The following is a 22,500-nucleotide window of genomic DNA, read 5'->3' as shown; positions in this document are numbered from 1 at the left end:
AATTGGGCCCTGTCCCATAAAAAAGGCTGCAAAGCTTCTCCAAATTGGGCCCTGTCCCATAAAAAAGGCTGCAAAGCTTCTCCAAACTAGGCCCTGTCCCATAAACAAGGCTGCAAAGCTTCTCCAAACTAGGCTCTGTCCTATAAGAAAAGGCTGCAAAGCTTCTCCAAACTAGGCCCTGTCCCATAAACAAGGCTGCAAAGCTTCTCCAAACTAGGCCCTGTCCCATAAGAAAAGGCTGCAAAGCTTCTCCAAACTAGGCCCTGTCCCATAAACAAGGCTGCAAAGCTTCTCCAAACTAGGCCCTGTCCCATAAACAAGGCTGCAAAGCTTCTCCAAACTAGGCCCTGTCCCTTAAAAAAGGCTGCAAAGCTTCTCCAAACTAGGCCCTGTCCCATAAACAAGGCTGCAAAGCTTCTCCAAACTAGGCCCTGTCCCATAAGAAAAGGCTGCAAAGCTTCTCCAAACTAGGCCCTGTCCCATAAACAAGGCTGCAAAGCTTCTCCAAACTAGGCCCTGTCCCATAAACAAGGCTGCAAAGCTTCTCCAAACTAGGCCCTGTCCCTTAAAAAAGGCTGCAAAGCTTCTCCAAACTAGGCCCTGTCCCATAAGAAAAGGCTGCAAAGCTTCTCCAAACTAGGCCCTGTCCTATAAAAAAAGACTGCAAAGCTTCTCCAAACTAGGCCCTGTCCCATAAAAAAGGCTGCAAAGCTTCTCCAAACTAGGCCCTGTCCCATAAAAAAGGCTGCAAAGCTTCTCCAAACTAGGCCCTGTCCCATAAAAAAGGCTGCAGAGCTTCTCCAAACTAGGACCGGTCCTATAAGAAAAGGCTGCAAAGCTTCTCCAAATTGGGCCCAGTACCATAAAAAAGGCTGCAAAGCTTCTCCAAACTAGGCCCTGTCCCATAAAAAAGGCTGCAAAGCTTCTCCAAACTAGGCCCTGTCCCATAAAAAAGGCTGCAAAGCTTCTCCAAACTAGGCCCTGTCCCATAAAAAAGACTGCAAAGCTTCTCCAAACTAGGCCCTGTCCTATAAGAAAAGGCTGCAAAGCTTCTCCAAACTAGGCCCTGTCCCATAAAAAAGGCTGCAGAGCTTCTCCAAACTAGGCCCGGTCCTATAAGAAAAGGCTGCAAAGCTTCTCCAAACTAGGCCCTGTCCCATAAAAAGGTTGCAAAGAACGGCGCAAGAAAAAAAACTTTTTCTAACTTTTCAGGAAAAGGAAAAATTCTTCCAAAAACTCCCTCAAAGAAGAGATTTTCCTTGTGGTTTCTGCTTGAAAAATTTTTTTTTTATTTTTTTTTTTTTTTATTTGCTTGACTCAAAATGACTATGTGGACATTGCCATATTCTCCTCTCTACCTCCAAGTTGGATGTTCTTTGTATATAGTGAATTGCTGGTGCAATGTAGGTGATAACGTGCTGATTGCTGGAACCTTGAACGATACCAAGAATGGGCTTCTTCAGCCCCGTCTTGAATAGACCTGCTCAGTTTCTTCTCCGATCATTGTCGATGAGACTGCCGGAGATAGTCGAGGGCTGTACTCATCTGTCCCATAGACAATTTATGGAGCGGAAGTGGAGCATGTGCGTCACCGCTCCTCTCGGGATGCGATTCGTGCCCCTTCTCAAGCTGTATACCCCAAAGGAGAGCGGAGAACTTGTTGGAAATAATCCTTTTTTTTTTGGTGTTTTTTTTTATTTTTATTTTTACTATATAAGGTCTCTGCTCATTTTTCTTTTCGCTACTTGAGGTTGTAATCTCTGGTGTGACTGCGATGTTCTCCCTCCCTCCATTGCTAAATTCCCCTGCCGGACGAAGAATAAGTATCACAAGCAGATGCCAAGAGCTCGCCTGCGTCATCCACAGCGCTTTGTAAATATTCTGTTCATAGGACTGCTAACAAGCCATCATTTATCACCTCCCCGGTGAAGTGTAACATGAGAGCCGTCCTAGCTGAGGAAAGTCACGTTCAGTCCCTGCCGGAGTCACACGTCCTAGCTGAGGAAAGTCACGTTCAGTCCCTGCCGGAGTCACACAGGCCAGGAGCGCGGCCCTGCACTGATTCTAGGGGGCGATACGAACAGAATCGTGTCCTGACCCTATCGGGCGTCCTTCAACCAACAGAGCTTGGGGACGGGGGGGGGGGGGGGGCAACAAGCGGAGGGGGTTAGGAGGCAAGAAGCAGGGGAAGGGGGAAGCAACAAGCGGTGCGTGGGGGCTGGGGGGCAACAAGCAGTGCGTGGGGGTTGGGGGGCAACAAGCGGTGCGTGGGGGTGAACCATCAGTTGGTTGGTCAAACGTCACTGGTTAATTGGGACTGTCAGATCCTCAGGGGTGTTTTTAAAAGTAATAGGAAATCAACTTTTGCTTTCCATAGATTTAAAGGGAATGTCTAGATACAATTTAAGGCTAAATGTACTTAAATTACTTGGTGTGAATGGCGCCCCAGTTATAAATAAGGTGTGGTGTGTATGAAGGGGACTGTCTGGACTCTCATTTCAGTAGACAGCCCTCTTCTCTGTCCCTGTTGATGGACAATGAAGGGGTCTGGCTTGGGTACCGAAATGAGCAGTCCGCTAGCCCCCTTCACACGCCGCTCCACCGTTGTGCCGTCACATAATTTGGTTACAGATCCACTTGATCAGACAAACTGTATCAGTATGATGGGAGATATGGGCAATATGAAGACCTACTCATCAGCGACTTACTGTCACCCAGCTGTATTAGTTGCATGTAATGTGCGCAAGGCCTTAAAGCTGTATTCCGATCTTCAACATCTTATCCCAATATGTAGGAGGTGTAATAATAATTCCTCCAATTAGAAATATAGTATAGTTCACCTGATTAGCTATGTCGCTTATCTCATGTGGAGGGCATTGCAGCTTAGATTTCCACGGTTTACAACCACTCATATAGTGACAGGTATCCATGGTTATGACTCTCACTGTATGAGTGGTCGTAAACAGTGGATATCTAAGCTGCAATGCCCTGCACATGAGGTAAGCGACATAGCTAATCAGGAGAACTATACTATATTTCTAATTGGAGGAATTTGCTATTTTATTATTTTATTAAATAATAACAAATATTATTAGTATTATTATTAGTATTAACATTACTATTATTAATTAATACTATTCTCATTACTATTACCATTAATTTATATTCTTATTCTTAATAGAAATTATTAATGGTCATAATAATGATGATGATTATTATTTTTAAAAAATATTAAAATTACTATTTATAAAAAAATGTAATTATTTATTTAAAATTATTTTTATCAATAATAGTAATTGTAATATTTTTTTTAAAAAAATAATTATCATTACCGTTAATAATTTCTATTAAGAATATAAATTAATGGTAATAATGGGGATATTACTATTAATAATAAAAATGTTATTATTATTATTAATAAAAAATAACTGATATTTTAATTAATAGTAATATCACCATTACCATTAATTTATATTAATAGAAATTATTAATGGTAATTATTTTTTTAAAATATTAAAATTACTATTTATATAATAAAGTAATATTATTTAATTTTTATCAATAACAATAGTAATTTTAATATTTTTTAAAAAAAAATAATCATTACCGTTAATAATGTCTATTAAGAATAATAATTAATGGTAATAATGGTGATATTACTATTAATAAAAATGTTATTAATGTTATTAATAAAAAATAAAAAATAACAATGATATTTTAATAGTAATATCACCATTACCATTAATTTATATTAATAGAAATTAATGGTAATTATTTTTTAAAAATATTAAAATTACTATTTATATAATAAAGTAATATTATTTAATTTTTTATCAATAACAATAGTAATTTTAATATTTTTTTTTTTAAAATAATTATCATTACCGTTAATAATTTCTATTAAGAATAATAATGGTAATAATGGTGATATTACTATTAATAAAAATGTTATTAATGTTATTAATAAAAAATAAAAAATAACAATGATATTTTAATAGTAATATCACCATTACCATTAATTTATATTAATAGAAATTAATGGTAATTATTTTTTAAAAATATTAAAATTACTATTTATATAATAAAGTAATATTATTTAATTTTTTATCAATAACAATAGTAATTTTAATATTTTTTTAAAAAAAATAATTATCATTACCGTTAATAATTTCTATTAAGAATAATAATTAATGGTAATGGTGATATTAGTATTAATTAATAAAAAAATATTATTAAATTATTTATTATTATTATTATTATTATTATTATTATTATACTACATATTGGGATAGGGTCTTGGAGATGGGAATAACACCTTTTTAAATCTTGGATTTATAAAATGTTTTTTGACTTGCCTGTGACAAATTTGCAAACAGAATATGGTAATATATGCCGGTTGTAGGCGCTGGCCCATTTTGATGGGTACCATGCACAAGGAGCCTGTGACATCCCCAATTTGCAGACGTGATCACCCCTGTTTTTAGTTTAGCCCCCCGAATATATGCAAATTATACCGCCCTATTGTTTTCCTCTAGCGCACATGTCTCGTTCCCACCAATTCCTGCAATGCTGTTGATGCGAGAGAATTGTGACTGCAGATATAGCCCTTCTGTAGGTATTGCCCATTATTGCACCGGTCTGATCAGCCCATCTATGTGAATAAAGACTCCCCGGGAAATTATCCCATCGGCACCGCTGGTAATATCGCCTTTCATCTGGCAGCGGCAGGGTTAATGGCTGTGTGAAATGTGCTTTGTGTATGTGCCGCCTGTAGCTGCAGGAATGCAGGTGTATACCCCTGGGTCTGAGTAATGACTCCAAAACATACTGGGACATTTAGCAGAGATTATTCCGGCGCTGACGTGGTTGCCGGTATCACTCAACCAGCTCATTAGGAACAGCTCAGAGGAGGTTTGAAGGTCACTCGCCTCCAATAGGCCCTCTGTGCGGAAATGAGTGTAATTAGGAGCTGCGCCGAAAGTAACATTTAGCCTGAAACCCCATTCTTCTTCTTCGGAACGCAATAACGCCGCTATTAGACATTTGCAAGAAAAAAAAAAACGATCCGGAATACGAAGTTGAAAATGCTGTTTGCCAAATTTCGGAGCCGAACAGACCCTAAATGCACAGGTACAGGTCGGATTTTCTGCACCAAAATCTTAATTTGTCAGATGCGTTACGAAGCATGTGATCCGCACCTGAAAATCCTGCTGCATATAGAAGAGATTTGGGTTTTTTTTTTATTTCCTCACCGGTATGGTTATGCTGCCGATTTTTATGAACTATGCGAACATGTAAAAAATAAAATTAAAAAAAAATGCAAATTTTTCCGTAGTATTTCAGAAGCAAAATCCACATCTCTTGTGTGCAGATTTTCCTGCAGATTTTCCACAGATTTAACCCCTGTGAAATTGGTGACAATTTCTGTGCTGAAATTGTGCAGAATTTATTGCAAAGTGTAGATTGTTCATATTTCAAAAAACGCGTATGAAATAATTCAGTGGAGATTGTCACTAATCAGATGAAGGATCCTTCATTATCGACCACACGTGGTGAGACCAATTTGCTGTTCCGGTTGTGGATGGAACAGATTTTGCACGGTATGGTTTCCGTTGATTTTTTGCTTCCCTGTGGTGATGGCTTTTTGCTCTTATTGATGCTCTTTTGCGCACAGTGAAGGCTTTGCCGTCCATGTGGTGGATATGTTGGTCTTCTCATGGTTCCATCTTGTGTTGCCGAAGCCTCTGATGGTCCTCATGACATCTGAGGAGGCACTGAACGAGCCTGGGCGCTACATTACAGATCTGTCCTCCTTGGCTCTGCTATCTAACTACAGAAACCATCGATGATACCTTCACGCCTCTTACATGTGCTCCTGAAAATGACGATCTTGTGGGCCTCATGAGGGACAAGAAGAATCAGCGTGTTACTTGGTAATTGGCTCACCACGGCCATTGTTTCGATATCGATATATTTTTTTACTAGTGTTTTCTTGGCTTAACAATAAATAAATCCTTCATCTGTATTACTCTTCTACTTTTGTTTGACATTAGATTAATTTAAGACCATCAGAACCCAGAATCACGTAGTCATCAGTCCTCCAGTCCGGCCTTGTGGAGTCCATGTGATCGCACCATGCCTGCAGGGATGGGCGCAGTAAGGCATGTGGTTCCTTGGACGTCTGAAGTGTTCTTCTAGCCGCTTGTAAATAATAATTTTCCAGGATGACTATTGTCAGGGAAAATAGATGTGTAGAAACAGTATTCAGTATACACACTGTACAGAGAGGACAAACGCCTAAACTCTTGTCTGGGTGTTGAATATCTGTGAATCTGCCATGTTCATGGCCTCGTTTTGTATGTGAATGGAAGGAGATCATTTGCCTCGTATGGGGTCACACCAGTATTCAGAAGCGTGTCTCCTAGAAGAGCGGTCATGTATGGATGACTCTGTTCTCTTCCGAGAAGGCTAGAAGTCAAAGTCGTGTTATCTTAGCCAAGATTTAGAATGAGATTATGGTCCGTCCACCAGCCCGAACACCAAGCATTAGTGTTTGAAAGCAATGGCTTCTGTCTTTTGCCATTGACCCGCTAACTGTAGCCCGAAGACTGTCCAGCTCTGGTGGCCGGACGTCTGCACCATGTTGACTGCTGATGGAAGTTCAGACCAGGCCTTTGCTCCTATTTCTGTGCTCTGACTCTTGACCTGACTTGACCACAGCCTTATTTGCTCCGGCCTTGCCCTTTGCATACTTCTGACACCTGTTGTTCTATTTCTGCCTCGGCCTACTCTCCCGTCTCAACCTCTGACCTGTAGCATAGCAACTGCTCTCCTGGTGAGGTCTCGATCTCTGACCTTTAGCATAGCAACCGCTCTCCTAGTGATGGACCTTCTGCTTTCTGACAAACTACTTTAGTGCATGATCAGCAGCTATGACCATCAATGACTATTTTTGGGTCTTTCCCTCCTTGTGGCGATTACGGGCAAATGATTTCTTGCTCCAGTTTGAGAATCCAGATCTCCACAGTTGGTCTTATCCCAGGTCTTATCTACAAGGTCCAATCATCCTATAAGACATGAAGGGCCTTCAAAGTCCGATCTAAGCTGGGATGTCTTGGAGAGGGTCAACATTGTGGGACGCCTGCCCCCAATGGTAGATTATCTGGTGGTCTAGTTCATTTCCGGTTTAGACAAAAGTACAATCGAGATTAAGAATCCTCATCTGAGCACATGGACGGGATGTCTTGGAGGGGCTGAACATTGTGGGACGCCTGCCCCAATAGTAGATTCTCCAGCGGGCTAGTTGAGCCCGGTTTAGACAAAAGAATGCTTGTCCGGTCACATGGACATGAAGGAATGGAGATTGTGCTCACCCGTCCCTGCTCCGGCCTTCTTGCCACTTACGTGAGGCTTGTGCACCAATTTCTTCCTTCAATCCTTTATTTGTGCCTGAATTTGTGCATCAGGTTTAGCATTTGAGTCCTCAGGGGTGCAGAGCATAATCCTGAGTACAGTAAATCCACATCATGTGCATTATCATCATTACCAGCTGATGGACATGATTTTATCCATGGACTAGAAATCCCAAATCCCAGATCTAGGAGAGAAGCCTTCCCTCAAATTCCACAAGGAGGTCAAGATCCCACATCGATCGTCCTAGACCGTTCCACGTTTACATTCTTCCTTTGAGATTTCTAAAGCCGTCTTACACAGAAGGTCCATTAAAAGTGAATCCATCAGAAGAAAAGTTCTCCTCTTCTCCAACTAAATGATCTTCTGTGAGACACTGACCGATATTCTTAGCATTAATACTTTACGACTGAGCGCAGCCGCGCCGTATTCTCCGGCTCTCGGTGATGGGGGCTGCGGGGCCACCGCACCCGTGTAAGTGGTAATTGCCGTGGAAGTTACGGTGGCGGCTGCATTATCTCGATATTATTTCACAGATTATAGTTTAATTAACTGTCTGTAATTACCATTGTAACGAGAACGAGCTACCAATAATTTAGCCGGTAATTATGTATCTTGTGCTGGCAATGAATCCGTACGACAAGACATCTGTTTATATCTATGGCCAATAATTACCTCTGTAATGGTTAACAATTAACCTGTTGGGCAACAAGGGTTAATGCAACGTGATCTCCCGACATTGGTTACGAGAATCAACGAATTTGGTCTCGTCTGTTTTTAATAGAAGGTCAAGAAGACCAGGAATTATTTTATCCCACGCACCACTGCGTGTAGTCAGATGTTAAAATCGCCTGTACTTGTGGTTTTGCCTTACTTGGGTGAGACAGAACCACAAAACGTTCTCTTTTGTTGATGGATTGCCCAAAAATCGGCTGATCGCAGCTTGTCCCGCTGCCCATACCAGTAGCGATCACTTCCAATCTGGTTTAGAAAGTGTGGAACTTCCCTGCAGCGCCCCTACAGGGGAAACGAAGCATTACATGGTGCCCATTGGGATCCGGACACAGTCTAGTACTCTAGAAACAGCAAATATTTTTAGCAGCCTCCTGCCACGGATAATTTGGTGGAGGTCACCAGCACTTACGAACACCCAAAAGTCCTAAAGGAGGGGGGGGGGCATTTCTTTCTAAGCATGCACAATAGAACGCATGCTCCAGTGTGCATGCTCGGGGAAGGCTATCCATGCATGTGCAAAATTTGCAGCAAGCCAGAATTGATGTAGACATGATTGGAGGGGAATGTCAGTCAGTTACTCTGGGTGTGATTGTAGCAATTAAGGCTGGACTATGTGTGGAGGGGGGGGGGGTCACACACCCCACCCACCAGACTGATTCTGGGTAATTTGCATATGGCAATCAACAGAATATAACTTGCTTTGCCACATATGCAAATGTTGGTCTGAGACATCAGAGACCTTATTAGAAGAGGGGTCTAAAATGTGGCAATTGCTTGGGGACCTGACGTGGTGTGTTGGAGGAGTTGATGTTGGTTGGTTTTGGAGGAGCTGATGTTGGTTGGTTTTGGAGGAGCTGATGTTGGTTGGTTTTGGAGAGGTCGATGTGGTTGGCTTTGGAAGGGTCCATGTGGCTGGCTTTGGAGGGGTCCATGTGGCTGGCTTTGGAGGGGTCCATGTGGCTGGCTTTTTAGGGGTCCATGTTGCTGGCTTTGGAGGGGTCCATGTGGCTGGCTTTGGAGGGGTCCATGTGGCTGGCTTTGGAGGGGTCCATGTGGCTGGCTTTGGAGGGGTCCATGTGGTTGGCCTTGGAGGGGTTGGTGTTGATGTGGTTGTTTTTGGTGGTGCTGTTTGTTTTTGTTAAAAAAAAAAAAAAAAAAAGGGGACTGAAAAGTAGGCAACCCATGTAAAAGAAGATTTTGTCCCGTTGGTATTGCGTTCTCTCTTGATCTTTGTGGCTTTAACCCTTCCCAATTAATAGCCAGGTCTGAAATCTGCTGTTGATTACTTTAACAGCTGCCACTTCAAAAGTTTAACAGATATAACCCCAAAACAAGTCCAAGTCCCCTCCTCCCCCTACACACACACACACACACACACACACACACACACACACACACACACACACACACACACACACACACACACACACACACACACACGTGATTGGGGATAACTTTCTGATCTCTTGGGGTCCATCCATCCATCCAGCGATCATGAGATCGGAACTCCGAGAGTTGGGCTGTAGAGCTCCATCTTGAATGAAGTGGTAGAGCTTGTGCTCAGCCTCCGCTTTTTTCATAGGACTGTCAGAAATGGAGCTGAGGTTGAGCATGAGCATCTCCGCTTCATTGAAGGTGGTGCTGTACAGCTCTATTCCGGGGATGCCGAGTCCCGATCCCAGGAACAATTGGGGTCCTGCCTGTGAACGGGGAATACACTTTTTGGAAGAGGAATAACTTTTTAATTGCAACGTCTAAATGACCCTTCTACTCGGGTAATTGCTTAAAAGCAAAATTGTTTCATGTGATATGTTACCAGTCGAGTAAAATATGGCCAACGATTGACCGATGTGCGGGATTTCTCCAGGCTGTCGTTAAGAAGTGACTGAAATGATGAAAAACCTAGAAGTGCGTGAAAATGTAAAACTCGTTATTGTTGATCAGCGCTCGTTTTTACAAATTTGCATGAAAGCCCATGCATCACAATTATGCCCATGATTAGGTCTGAGGGGCAACCAGTTGTACGTCCATGGCAGACCACCGCCTTCAGACATCTGCCTCCGTCCAACTTGGTGCACTCGCACGATCGCCCTTTCCGATTAAACTTCATGGCGATCGGTGATGGTCTCGATGGTTGCCCACCCCGGTTTAGGGGGCGATTGGTATCGCCTCTCCCTCCACACAGGAGGATAAGTCTTAATAACGGACGACGGAGCTAATTCTAGTGCGAATCTGCAGCGGAAATCCAACCTGTGAACATCACCCCCCCCACCCCAAAAATAAAAGCCAGAAGAAATGGCTTCATGTCCAGGCTTCTAGTTGATTGAGTAGATGGCCTGTGACCGGAGCGTCACTCTTTAAGCAAGTGACCCATATTCTGACATGTTCCTCTATTACGTTTTCGTGCAGAACGTCTGCAGTGATGAGAATGTGGTCAGTCAGATTTCCTGGAATGAAGAAGCCGTTCTATTCCTGGAAAATGGCCCAAAATAAAACCCCCTTTTGATTAAGGCGTGATTTGTGCTGTGTATTAGATATGTTCTTGCAGTTTGTATTCCCTGCTCCTGTGATTTTTGCCTCCTCTTATTCCGCAGCAGCCAATGTTGTGTTTTTTGTTTTTGTTTGGTTTTGTTTTGGTTTTGGGGGTTTTTTTTTTTTGAGCCGAAAGAACAAAGTTTAGTTCCAGATTTAATTTTAAGGGTAAAGAGAAAATCCTCAATAAAATCTGGATAAAAAAAAGCCTCACATCCACCTCCATATTTTGTGACTCTCTTTGGGGGTCGGATTCAGTGCAGTTGTGGAAAGTTTGGGGATTTTGGGTCATATATGCCCCTTATGAAGAGCAGTAATTCCAACCTGTGTGGACTGTGGACGGATCCAACGTCAATCGGAGCCGTCAGCGAATGTTTCGCTTGTGTCAGACCTGAATCATGTTGGCTTCACGTCAATTAAAGCATTTCCACTCTTTTCCCTCTGCAGATTACTTGGCGAACCACGGGCGTCTCAGTGAGTCAGAAGCGCGGAGGAAGTTTTGGCAGATCCTCTCCGCTGTGGAGTACTGCCACAGCCGCCACATCGTGCACCGGGACCTGAAAGCTGAAAATCTGCTGCTGGATAACCACATGAACATCAAGATAGCAGGTACACTGTGCCGGGTATACATAGAGGTATACGGTATATACTGCCCGGGGGGGGCACTGTGATGTGATCAGTCTGTGACTTAGCGAGTTGAGCTACGGATACAGAAGCAGAACGCTGGAGATACCGGGCAGAAATCACCACCTAATTTATCCTTCACTGTGACAATCACTTAGTGATACTAACATTTTATAACAATCAAATTTAGCAATTTTCACTGTTGCCACTAACCCAAAGTCTGGACTGATGCTCCCTGTTTTGTAGGGATCAGTATCATTATCATCACAGACAAAATTATGATAGAAAGATCCACTATTCACAATGTCACAGCTCACCTCCTCCTCCTCCTGTACAATGACTGATAACACCTGTATATACAGTAGATAACAGGATCCACCATTCACAATAGGTGATGTCACAGCTCACCTCCCACTCCTGTACAATGATTGATAACACCTCTATATACAGTAGATAACAGGATCCACCATTCACAATAGGTGATGTCACAGCTCACCTCCTCTTCCTGTACAATGACTGATAACACCTCTATATACAGTAGATAACAGGATCCACCATTCACAATAGGTGATGTCACAGCTCACCTCCTCTTCCTGTACAATGACTGATAACACCTCTATATACAGTCGGTAAAACAGGATCTAGCATTCACAATAGGTGATGTCACAGCTCACCTCCTTCTCCTGTATGTTTGATAACACCTCTATATACAGTAGATATCACTGGATCCACCATTCACAATAGGTGATGTCACAGCTCCCCTCCTCTTCCTGTACAATGACTGATAACACCTCTATATACAGTCGGCAAAACAGGATCTAGCATTCACAATAGGTGATGTCACAGCTCACCTTCTCCTGTATAATGTTTGATAACACCTCTATATACAGCAGATATCACTGGATCCACCATTCACAATAGGTGATGTCACAGCTCACCTCCTGCAGGCATACTGTATTTGTTTCCTGTCAATAATTGGTAAGCTGGAAACGACTGACTGGCATAATCTAGATATGATGGAGCACCGTCCCTATAAATTAACCTCTTCATAGCACTGTGTTGACATGTGGGATAACAGATTGCAATGTGCATTATATGTATATTGCATGTACAGGGGGTCCAGGAGCAGAAGTCGGCCCCTCCTGCTGCGGTGCTGGTGGGTTTCCGCAGATCGCGGTGTCGGTGCTGTACATTCCACATCTATATGTAATAATGTTTGTACTGTTACATGGGACCTTGTGATAATGAGTCTGGGTCATTGAGTCGTTCTGACATGTAATTGTGACATGGTTGGGAAAGTGCGCCGCTGCTCCACACAAGGGGGTGTAAATTGAGAAAGCAGCTCGCGGTCGCGTCACATCTGTGTGCTCTGCTGAGGCGGCAGATTCCAGATTTACCGCCGATCGTAGATATGTTGGGCTGCTACACCTCGGAGGAGCCCCACCTGTAATTATCATTTTTTGTCTGCAAGAAAATTAGTTTGGGATAGTAAAAACGTAAAAGACTAAAATCCCGCTCTGGTGTCCCTAGTTTTCTCTTCCAACGGGGGGTGTTGGGCTTCAGCAGTTTCACTGCGGCGGGTGTCCCCTGGATTCCTCTTACAGTGGGGGACATCGGTTGGCAGCGCTCCTCCGTACTGTGGTGGGTTTCCCTACCTTCCTCTTTAGTGGGGGACATCGGTTGGCAGCGCTCCTCCACACTGTGGTGGGTTTCACTACCTTCCTCTTTAGTGGGGGGCGTTGGTTGGCAGCGCTCCTCCACACTGTGGTGGGTTTCACTACCTTCCTCTTTAGTAGGGGATATCGGTTGGCAGCGCGCCTCCACACTGTGACTGGTTTCCCTACCTTCCTCTTTAGTGGGGGACATCGGTTGGCAGTGCTCCTCCACACTGTGACTGGTTTCCCTACCTTCCTCTTTAGTGGGGGACGTCGGTTGGCAGTGCTCCTCCACACTGTGGCGGGTTTCACTACCTTCCTCTTTAGTGGGGGACATCGGTTGGCAGCGCTTCTCCACACTGTGGCGGGTTTCACTACCTTCCTCTTTAGTGGGGGACATCGGTTGGCAGCGCTCCTCCACACTGTGACTGGTTTCCCTACCTTCCTCTTTAGTGGGGGACGTCGGTTGGCAGTGCTCCTCCACACTGTGGCGGGTTTCACTACCTTCCTCTTTAGTGGGGGACATCGGTTGGCAGCGCTCCTCCACACTGTGGCGGGTTTCACTACCTTCCTCTTTAGTGGGGGACGTCGGTTGGCAGCGCTCCTCCACACTGTGACGGGTTTCCCTACCTTCCTCTTTAGTGGGGGACGTCGGTTGGCAGTGTTCCTCCACACTGTGGTGGGTTTCCCTACCTTCCTCTTTAGTGGGGGATGTCGGTTGGCAGTGCTCCTCCACACTGTGGTGGGTTTCCCTACCTTCCTCTTTAGTGGGGGATGTCGGTTGGCAGTGCTCCTCCACACTGTGGTGGGTTTCCCTACCTTCCTCTTTAGTGGGGGACGTCAGTTGGCAGTGCTCATCCACATTGTGGTGGGTTTCCCTACCTTCCTCTTTAGTGGGGGACGTCGGTTGGCAGTGCTCCTCCACACTGTGGTGGGTTTCCCTACCTTCCTCTTTAGTGGGGGACGTCAGTTGGCAGTGCTCATCCACATTGTGGTGGGTTTCCCTACCTTCCTCTTTAGTGGGGGACGTCGGTTGGCAGTGCTCCTCCACACTGTGACGGGTTTCCCTACCTTCCTCTTTAGTGGGGGACGTCGGTTGGCAGTGCTCCTCCACACTGTGACTGGTTTCCCTACCTTCCTCTTTAGTGGGGGACATTGGTTGGCAGCGCTCCTCCACACTGTGGCGGGTTTCCCTACCTTCCTCTTTAGTGGGGGACGTCGGTTGGCAGTGCTCCTCCACACTGTGGTGGGTTTCCCTACCTTCCTCTTTAGTGGGGGATGTCGGTTGGCAGTGCTCCTCCACACTGTGGTGGGTTTCCCTACCTTCCTCTTTAGTGGGGGATGTCGGTTGGCAGTGCTCCTCCACACTGTGACGGGTTTCCCTACCTTCCTCTTTAGTGGGGGACGTCGGTTGGCAGTGCTCCTCCACACTGTGACTGGTTTCCCTACCTTCCTCTTTAGTGGGGGACATTGGTTGGCAGCGCTCCTCCACACTGTGGCGGGTTTCCCTACCTTCCTCTTTAGTGGGGGACGTCGGTTGGCAGTGTTCCTCCACACTGTGGTGGGTTTCCCTACCTTCCTCTTTAGTGGGGGATGTCGGTTGGCAGTGCTCCTCCACACTGTGGTGGGTTTCCCTACCTTCCTCTTTAGTGGGGGATGTCGGTTGGCAGTGCTCCTCCACACTGTGGTGGGTTTCCCTACCTTCCTCTTTAGTGGGGGACGTCAGTTGGCAGTGCTCCTCCACACTGTGGTGGGTTTCCCTACCTTCCTCTTTAGTGGGGGACGTCAGTTGGCAGTGCTCATCCACATTGTGGTGGGTTTCCCTACCTTCCTCTTTAGTGGGGGACGTCGGTTGGCAGTGCTCCTCCACACTGTGACGGGTTTCCCTACCTTCCTCTTTAGTGGGGGACGTCGGTTGGCAGTGCTCCTCCACACTGTGACTGGTTTCCCTACCTTCCTCTTTAGTGGGGGACATTGGTTGGCAGCGCTCCTCCACACTGTGGCGGGTTTCCCTACCTTCCTCTTTAGTGGGGGACGTCGGTTGGCAGTGCTCCTCCACACTGTGACGGGTTTCCCTACCTTCCTCTTTAGTGGGGGACGTCGGTTGGCAGTGCTCCTCCACACTGTGACTGGTTTCCCTACCTTCCTCTTTAGTGGGGGACATTGGTTGGCAGCGCTCCTCCACACTGTGACTGGTTTCCCTACCTTCCTCTTTAGTGGGGGACGTCAGTTGTCAGTGCTCCTCCACACTGTGGTGGGTTTCCCTACCTTCCTCTTTAGTGGGGGACGTCAGTTGGCAGCGCTCCTCCACACTGTGGCGGGTTTCCCTACCTTCCTCTTTAGTGGGGGACGTCAGTTGGCAGCGCTCCTCCACACTGTGGCGGGTTTCCCTACCTTCCTCTTTAGTGGGGGACGTCAGTTGGCAGTGCTCCTCCACACTGTGGCGGGTTTCCCTACCTTCCTCTTTAGTGGGGGACATCGGTTGGCAGTGCTCCTCCACACTGTGGCGGGTTTCCCTACCTTCCTCTCAGTGGGGGAGATCGGTTGGCAGCGCTCCTCCACACTGTGGCGGGTTTCACTACCTTCCTCTTTAGTGGGGGACATCGGTTGGCAGTGCTCCTCCACACTGACGGGTTTCACTACCTTCCTCTTTAGTGGGGGACATCGGTTGGCAGTGCTCCTCCACACTGACGGGTTTCACTACCTTCCTCTTTAGTGGGGGACATCGGTTGGCAGCGCTCCTCCACACTGTGGCGGGTTTCACTACCTTCCTCTTTAGTGGGGGACGTCTGTTGGCAGCGCTCCTCCGTACTGCGGCTTGTGGCCTGAAGCACTCTTGCCTCTTCTTCAGGTTCAGACGGAACGGAACCGCTGCAGCCGATCAGTGTCTTTCTCAAGCTCCACGCTAGAAGAACAAGCAAAAAAAAACACCAGTAGGGACTGCTATCGCGGTACAGAGGAGTGATGGAGTCCAGTAGAGTAGTATGGGGGGGAGGGGGTTATTTGTGTTTCTTATAAGCCCTGCTATGGGCTTGATTTCCATCATATCATGTAGGCAACAGTCCTTTAAAATATCAGAGGTTGACTTCTGGCCTCGTATGAGGTGGATCTTGCCTGTGGTTGTCCTTTTACTTCATCCGCATTAACCCCCACTATCCCAGCCATCCAGAATCCGGGCTGAGGGCAGAGTTATGGGAATGGTTTACCCTGTATTAAGCTCAGTGTAATGCTCTGTGTACTGCGGCCTTTATCGTTGCTGCGGGTCGTGACGAGCGGAAGGTTTCTCATGAGGGCTCTTTATGTCGGCTTTGTATGGATGGATTTGTGTCACCGCAGACTGTGTACTCTGGATTTCTTATTGTTTACGATCTTACCCGGCCTTTAGTCAATCTTACGATTTCCAAATGCTCAAGTATGAGATGTATCCGGGCTTATGGGCCTGAGGCGCCGTGTGAGCGGGGGCAGGGGGCGCCGTGTGGGCGGGGGCAGGGGGCGCCGTGTGGGCGGGGGCAGGAGGCGGCCGCGTGAGCAGGGGCAGGCAGGAGGCGGCCGCGTGAGCAGGGGGCAGGCAGGAGGCACCCGTGTGAGCGGGGGCAGGGTTCCTCAAGGAATGGCTTCATACATGTGGAGTCCATGCGCTCCACATTGATTTCAGCGACACCGCCACGTACAGCACTCGGCAATCTTCATCCATCCTATAGTCAATGAATGTATCTGCGGCCCGCAGGCTCTATTCCGGCTCAGCGTTTCAGCCGCTGTGGACAACTGGTGTGCAGGGTCCGTTTACCTCATCGGGAAACAAAGATAGAAAGTCGCCCCCCTGGTGTCCACTTTCGTATAATTTTTGGTCTCTCGTATATAGGAATCGTGTAGGGATGAAATGCTGCTGCTCTGTAATTACACGTGAGCTTTACGTGCCCATAGCCGCCATCTGTGTAGGAGGCGATAACTCATTTATTATGTATATAAAATAGCAAACGTTGCGTAAAGCCGCTACCCGTGAATCTCTGAGCTCCGCGGTATCTTCTCCAAAAACGACAAAAATGAACAGTCACCTGGAAGCCTTCGGTTAACCCTTTTTGGCTTTACAGAATTTGTAAGCCTTGTTTTTGCCATTCCAATATTGTTCTTCTATCTAACTCCATATCTGAGGCTCTCATTACTTTTTTTTGGTTTGTAGTAACACAGGATTACCCGGATTCATCCAGCAGCTGCCTTCCCTCATATTTAAAAAAAAAAAATAAAACATTTTATTTATATTTTTTTTTTATGCTGACATCCAGCCTATATTACTGGGAGAGACACACAGAGCTCACATCCAGCCTATATTACTGGGAGACACAGAGCTCACATCCAGACTATATTACTGGGAGAGACACACAGACCTCACATCCAGCCTATATTACTGGGAGAGACACACAGAGCTCACATCCAGCCTATATTACTGGGAGACACAGAGCTCACATCCAGACTATATTACTGGGAGAGACACACAGACCTCACATCCAGCCTATATTACTGGGAGAGACACACAGAGCTCACATCCAGCCTATATTACTGGGAGAGACACACAGAGCTCACATCCAGCCTATATTACTGGGAGAGACACACAGAGCTCACATCCAGCCTATATTACTGGGAGAGACACACAGAGCTCACATCCAGCCTATATTACTGGGAGAGACACACAGAGCTCACATCCAGCCTATATTACTGGAAGAGACACACAGAGCTCACATCCAGCCTATATTACTGGGAGAGACACACAGAGCTCACATCCAGCTTATATTACTGGGAGAGACACACAGACCTCACATCCAGCCTATATTACTGGGAGAGACACACAGAGCTCACATCCAGCCTATATTACTGGAAGAGACACACAGAGCTCACATCCAGCCTATATTACTGGGAGAGACACACAGAGCTCACATCCAGCCTATATTACTGGAAGAGACACAAAGACCTCACATCCAGCCTATATTACTAGGAGAGACACACAGACCTCACATCCAGCCTATATTACTGGGAGAGACACACAGACCTCACATCCAGCCTATATTACTGGGAGAGACACACAGATCTCACATCCAGCCTATATTACTGGGAGAGACACACAGAGCTCACATCCAGTCTATATTACTGGGAGAGACACACAGACCTCACATCCAGCCTATATTACTGGGAGAGACACACAGAGCTCACATCCAGCCTATATTACTGGAAGAGACACACAGACCTCACATCCAGCCTATATTACTGGGAGAGACACAGAGCTCACATCCAGTCTATATTACTGGGAGAGACACACAGAGCTCACATCCAGCCTATATTACTGGAAGAGACACAGACCTCACATCCAGCCTATATTACTGGGAGAGACACACAGAGCTCACATCCAGCCTATATTACTGGAAGAGACACACAGACCTCACATCCAGCCTATATTACTGGGAGAGACACAGAGCTCACATCCAGCCTATATTACTGGGAGAGACACACAGAGCTCACATCCAGCCTATATTACTGGGAGAGACACACAGGGCTCACATCCAGCCTATATTACTGGGAGAGACACACAGACCTCATTCCAGCCTATATTACTGGGAGAGACACTTCCACAATAGGAAGGTCTCAAACTTGTAAAATGAAGACTGCAGACTGAAGGTAATGGACTTTTAAGTCCATATTAGTATACTGTGTTGGATCTTTTCACTTGAGCACTGATCCTAGGGACTGACTATTCAGCTGCTGTAGCTCAGTGTCTGATATTACGCATGTCCTGGTCCCGGTTGTACAGGGATCTCGGCACAATCGTGTTCTCTTGTCGGAAAACCAATGTAGCGAAGTGACTTTGCATTTTACATTGCATCCTGGCAACATGTTCTCCGTGTGACAGGAGCAACCACACAATGTCATTATCAATTGAAAGACAAGGCGGCTCCATCCGGCTGCAAAGGTAACAGCGGAGATAACAAAAAATGGAGTGACAACCACATAACAAGAATGCAGCGCAGACTGCTCAGGAGGGAAAAAATACCTGACCCCAAGCTAGGAGCAGAGCGCACTGTGTGTACTCGTACTTGGGGGATATGCCATCAAATTGCTTTAATCTGGCATCCGATAATCTAAAAAAATGTGCTAATTTGGCCCTGGATTATTGCAGAAAACTGCAGGATAGTCCTCAAATTAAAGAGCGTGGTCAGCGGGCGGGAGGGGGTGGCACCCGGCCTCGCTGACTCATGGGCTCCATAGCGGCCGCGTGGCCTGCCGCCATTGGCGTTACGCCACCCAGCCATCTGCGATTTGGGCCCCCTTGGCGCTCTAGGGCCCCGGCACTTGCCCGGGTGTGCCGGGGACTGACGCCGGCCCTGATGGGTGATAGGGACAGGTCTACGAAGATTGGTGTTTTCAATATGTTAGGAGTAAATTGTCGAATTTTAGGTCAGGTGTTTTTTTTTGTTTTTTTTTACTATTTTATGAAAAGAACATTAAATCTCCCCTCGCCATGAGTGATGGAACAGTTGCTCTAAAATTTGCACCATTTTTTCTGGACTAAGAATCCAATGCATATGTTTTTGGTGCGCGTGGTGCAGAAAATGTCACTTTTTTTTTTTTTTTTTTTTTAAATTTTTTATTTTGTTTAGGTTTTTTAAACTTTTCACTTTTTGGGGACCTGGATTATGTCAAAAAGGGGCCGAAATTTATTAAAAGCGTTGCAAAGTACTAGATATCCCCTGCTTCACCTTCCGTCAGGAACAACTGATCTGATAGGCTCAGCTTTGGTAGCCTGCACTTGTTAGGCCTCTTTTACACATCCGGTTTTTGCCGTCAGGCACAATCCGGTGAATTGCGGGAAAAAAACTGATCCGGCGCCGGATCCGTTTAAGTCCGTATTAGCGCCGGATTGTGCCAGATGGCCTTGCTTTGCATGTGGCGTCCGCTGAATCCGGCGAAATTTCTTCCGGCTGCCGGAAAGGACGCAGCATGGAACATTTTTTGTCTCCGGCAAAAAATCGGACCACGCCGCATCCGGCGCCATCCGGCATGTTGTATAATAAAAGCCTATGGGCGCCGGATCCGTCGTCATCCGGCATATGACAGAATCCAACGACTGATCCAGTTTTTTGAACGGAGCATGCTCAGTATCCCAACGAATCCGTCAAACGGAAGGAACGCATGGAAAAACCTGATACGACGGATCCATTTTTTTTGCCGGATCGTGCCTAATGGCAAAAAACTGATGTGTGAATGCAGCCTTAGTATAGCCATTTTTTCCTGACGAAGGCTCAGCACTGGAAACAAAAAGGGGGGGGGGCAAACCAAACCGCACTCCTCATGCAATCTCCTGGCGGTCCCATGACGTTGTCACTTGGCTGCTACCAATGATCGCCTGCAGCCTTCAGTTATTTATTATGGAGGGGTTGTCCCTTTAATAAATATAGGAGGTTAGAGTGGTGTTCCTTATTTGTTGTAATTGTCCTAAAATAACGCCTTGCTGTTTTCGTTATTACAGATATTAATCAAGTCAGATCAGATTGACTTTTTTACACGCACCAATTTCGATCTGATTGTACAGAAATCTGTCAGATATCTGTACGCGTCAGTGCCTTTCGCGGCTTTATCAGTTATTTACGAACCTCCTTCTAACGTCGTGACCAGGAGTCTTGTGCAATACTCTCACATGATGCATTTGGAAATGTGTTGAATTAATTTGTTCTTCTGCGCGGTGTCATTAATCGCTGAATGAGGGTGTATGAGCCACACGTAGACGCACGCCGTCCGGCTCGGCGCAGCTGCTCATGCATGCAGCTGTGTGTGAGTGAATCAAGGTGAAAGTGACTGCTTTCCCCCGGCAGCTCCCCCGATATCTGGCTCCGTCTCGCTGACGGACAGCTCGGTCAGCATTGACGTCAAGAACAGCTCATTAACATTCAGGGCATGAAATGGGTCAGATCTGACAATTAGCCGTCCCAATCTCGCTCCCTCTCCCCTACCTTCCCGCTATCAGCGTCGTCTTCCCGCCCAATCATCCGCTACCTCCACATTACCATAATCACAAAGGGGAGCGCAGCGCAGACTGCTGGTAATTAGGCGCCTAATAATTAATCCTACATGTCCTACTCCGCTTTCCAAACCAGGGACTTTCCATAGATCATATATATGGATGCTAATTAGGCTTGTATAGGCTGCGTTAACCCTAGATTTACCAAACTCACATTTCCAAATCTGAAACTGCACAAAACCAACACAGAAAATCCGGTAAGGATGAAATGTAATTAATTTTGGGGTGTTGTATATAAAACATGGTATTGCCAAAATCAAATGTCACCCTATCGGTATGAGAAAAACTGGTTTCTGTGCTGATGGGAAACAATCAATTTTTAGCTTTTATTTCTTAAAGGATCCATCAGTGGATTTTTTTAAAATTTAAATTAATCCTCCTTCCAACTGCCACCGATCCCCTGATTTTGGAACCGTTTTCCTTTTTTTTCTGTGCCCCTTAATTCCAAAGTTATGCCCCCTGGAAATAATGATGCAAATCTTCCCTTCATAAACTGGGCGTGTACCAAAGAACTGCTCTGTGGGAGTGGTCATGTTTTGATTGGTCAGTGCACCCAAGAGAAGTTCTTTGGTACCCGCCCAGTTTCTTAAAGGGAAGATTTGCATCATTATTTCTGTAGGACGTAACTTTGGAACGGAGGGGCACAGAAAAAAAATAAAAACTGTTCCAGAATCTGTGTAGCCGTAACAATTTGAGGGGGTACTTGGTTTAAATAAAAAAAAAAATCTTGTGAAAACTCCTTTAAAACTGCACTGGATGATTGTAATGGGGGAACAAAGACCGTTTTTTAGAAAGGTTTCACGTATCTGTAAAGCATTGGACCCTACGTGACACAGAATAACCGGGATAGGCTTGTATATGAGGCTATTGGCTTAGGTTAGGAGACCCAGATGTGGACTCGGCAATTCGGATACTAGCATGGCCCATGTCACAGGCGTGAGACCCCAATCTTGCTTCAGCTTTTAATCTGCTCCTATACACCTTGTGTATCAAAACTCTCCATTATGAAAATAAAATTGCCGGTCCCAGCTGTCGGACCCCCGCTGATCCAAAAGTTCTCACCGATCCTGAAGTGGTGTAGCATCAAATTGAACGGATTAGTGCCACGTTCTGGCAATTGGTGGGAGTCCTAGTTGTAGGATCTCCACCAATCTAGAAGTAGTCACCTATCCTGTACATTAGCTAATGGCTTCTTCCAAGAAGAATACCTTCGTTGAACAAGCCCTATGTGAAGACTTGGAGGCCATACGATGTACCAAGGCCATACAGGTCCTACGTTTTGCTATGCAGGAGCATCGGGGGTTCAGTTACATTCCTCTCCTGCAGAATTCATGCCGGATTTGTAGAGACCTTCCAAACAATCCATATGCCCAATATTGACCGGTTTTTAGCCCCTTTAGAGCCTCGTTAGTCTTTTTAGATCCACGTTGGACAAGAATGTTGGGTTCAAAGCACCAAAAAAGACCCTTCATGCTCAGC

The 22,500-nt window shown here is 45.7% G+C and overlaps 1 protein-coding gene across 1 annotated transcript in view; it reads left to right on the top strand.

The window, feature by feature from the left end:
* Positions 1 to 22,500, top strand: part of SIK2 (salt inducible kinase 2) — a 165,760-nt gene that overhangs the window by 99,911 nt on the left and 43,349 nt on the right. The window contains exon 4 of the mRNA XM_075328962.1: positions 11,125 to 11,286. Coding sequence (XP_075185077.1) covers positions 11,125 to 11,286 — 162 coding nt within the window. The remainder of the gene's footprint in view (positions 1 to 11,124; positions 11,287 to 22,500) is intronic.

The sequence above is a fragment of the Anomaloglossus baeobatrachus genome, chromosome 11 (assembly GCF_048569485.1).
Source record: "Anomaloglossus baeobatrachus isolate aAnoBae1 chromosome 11, aAnoBae1.hap1, whole genome shotgun sequence".
Classification (NCBI taxonomy): domain Eukaryota; kingdom Metazoa; phylum Chordata; class Amphibia; order Anura; family Aromobatidae; genus Anomaloglossus; species Anomaloglossus baeobatrachus.
The sequence above is the reverse complement of the archived record's forward strand: the minus strand, read 5'-3'. Positions and strand labels throughout refer to the sequence as shown.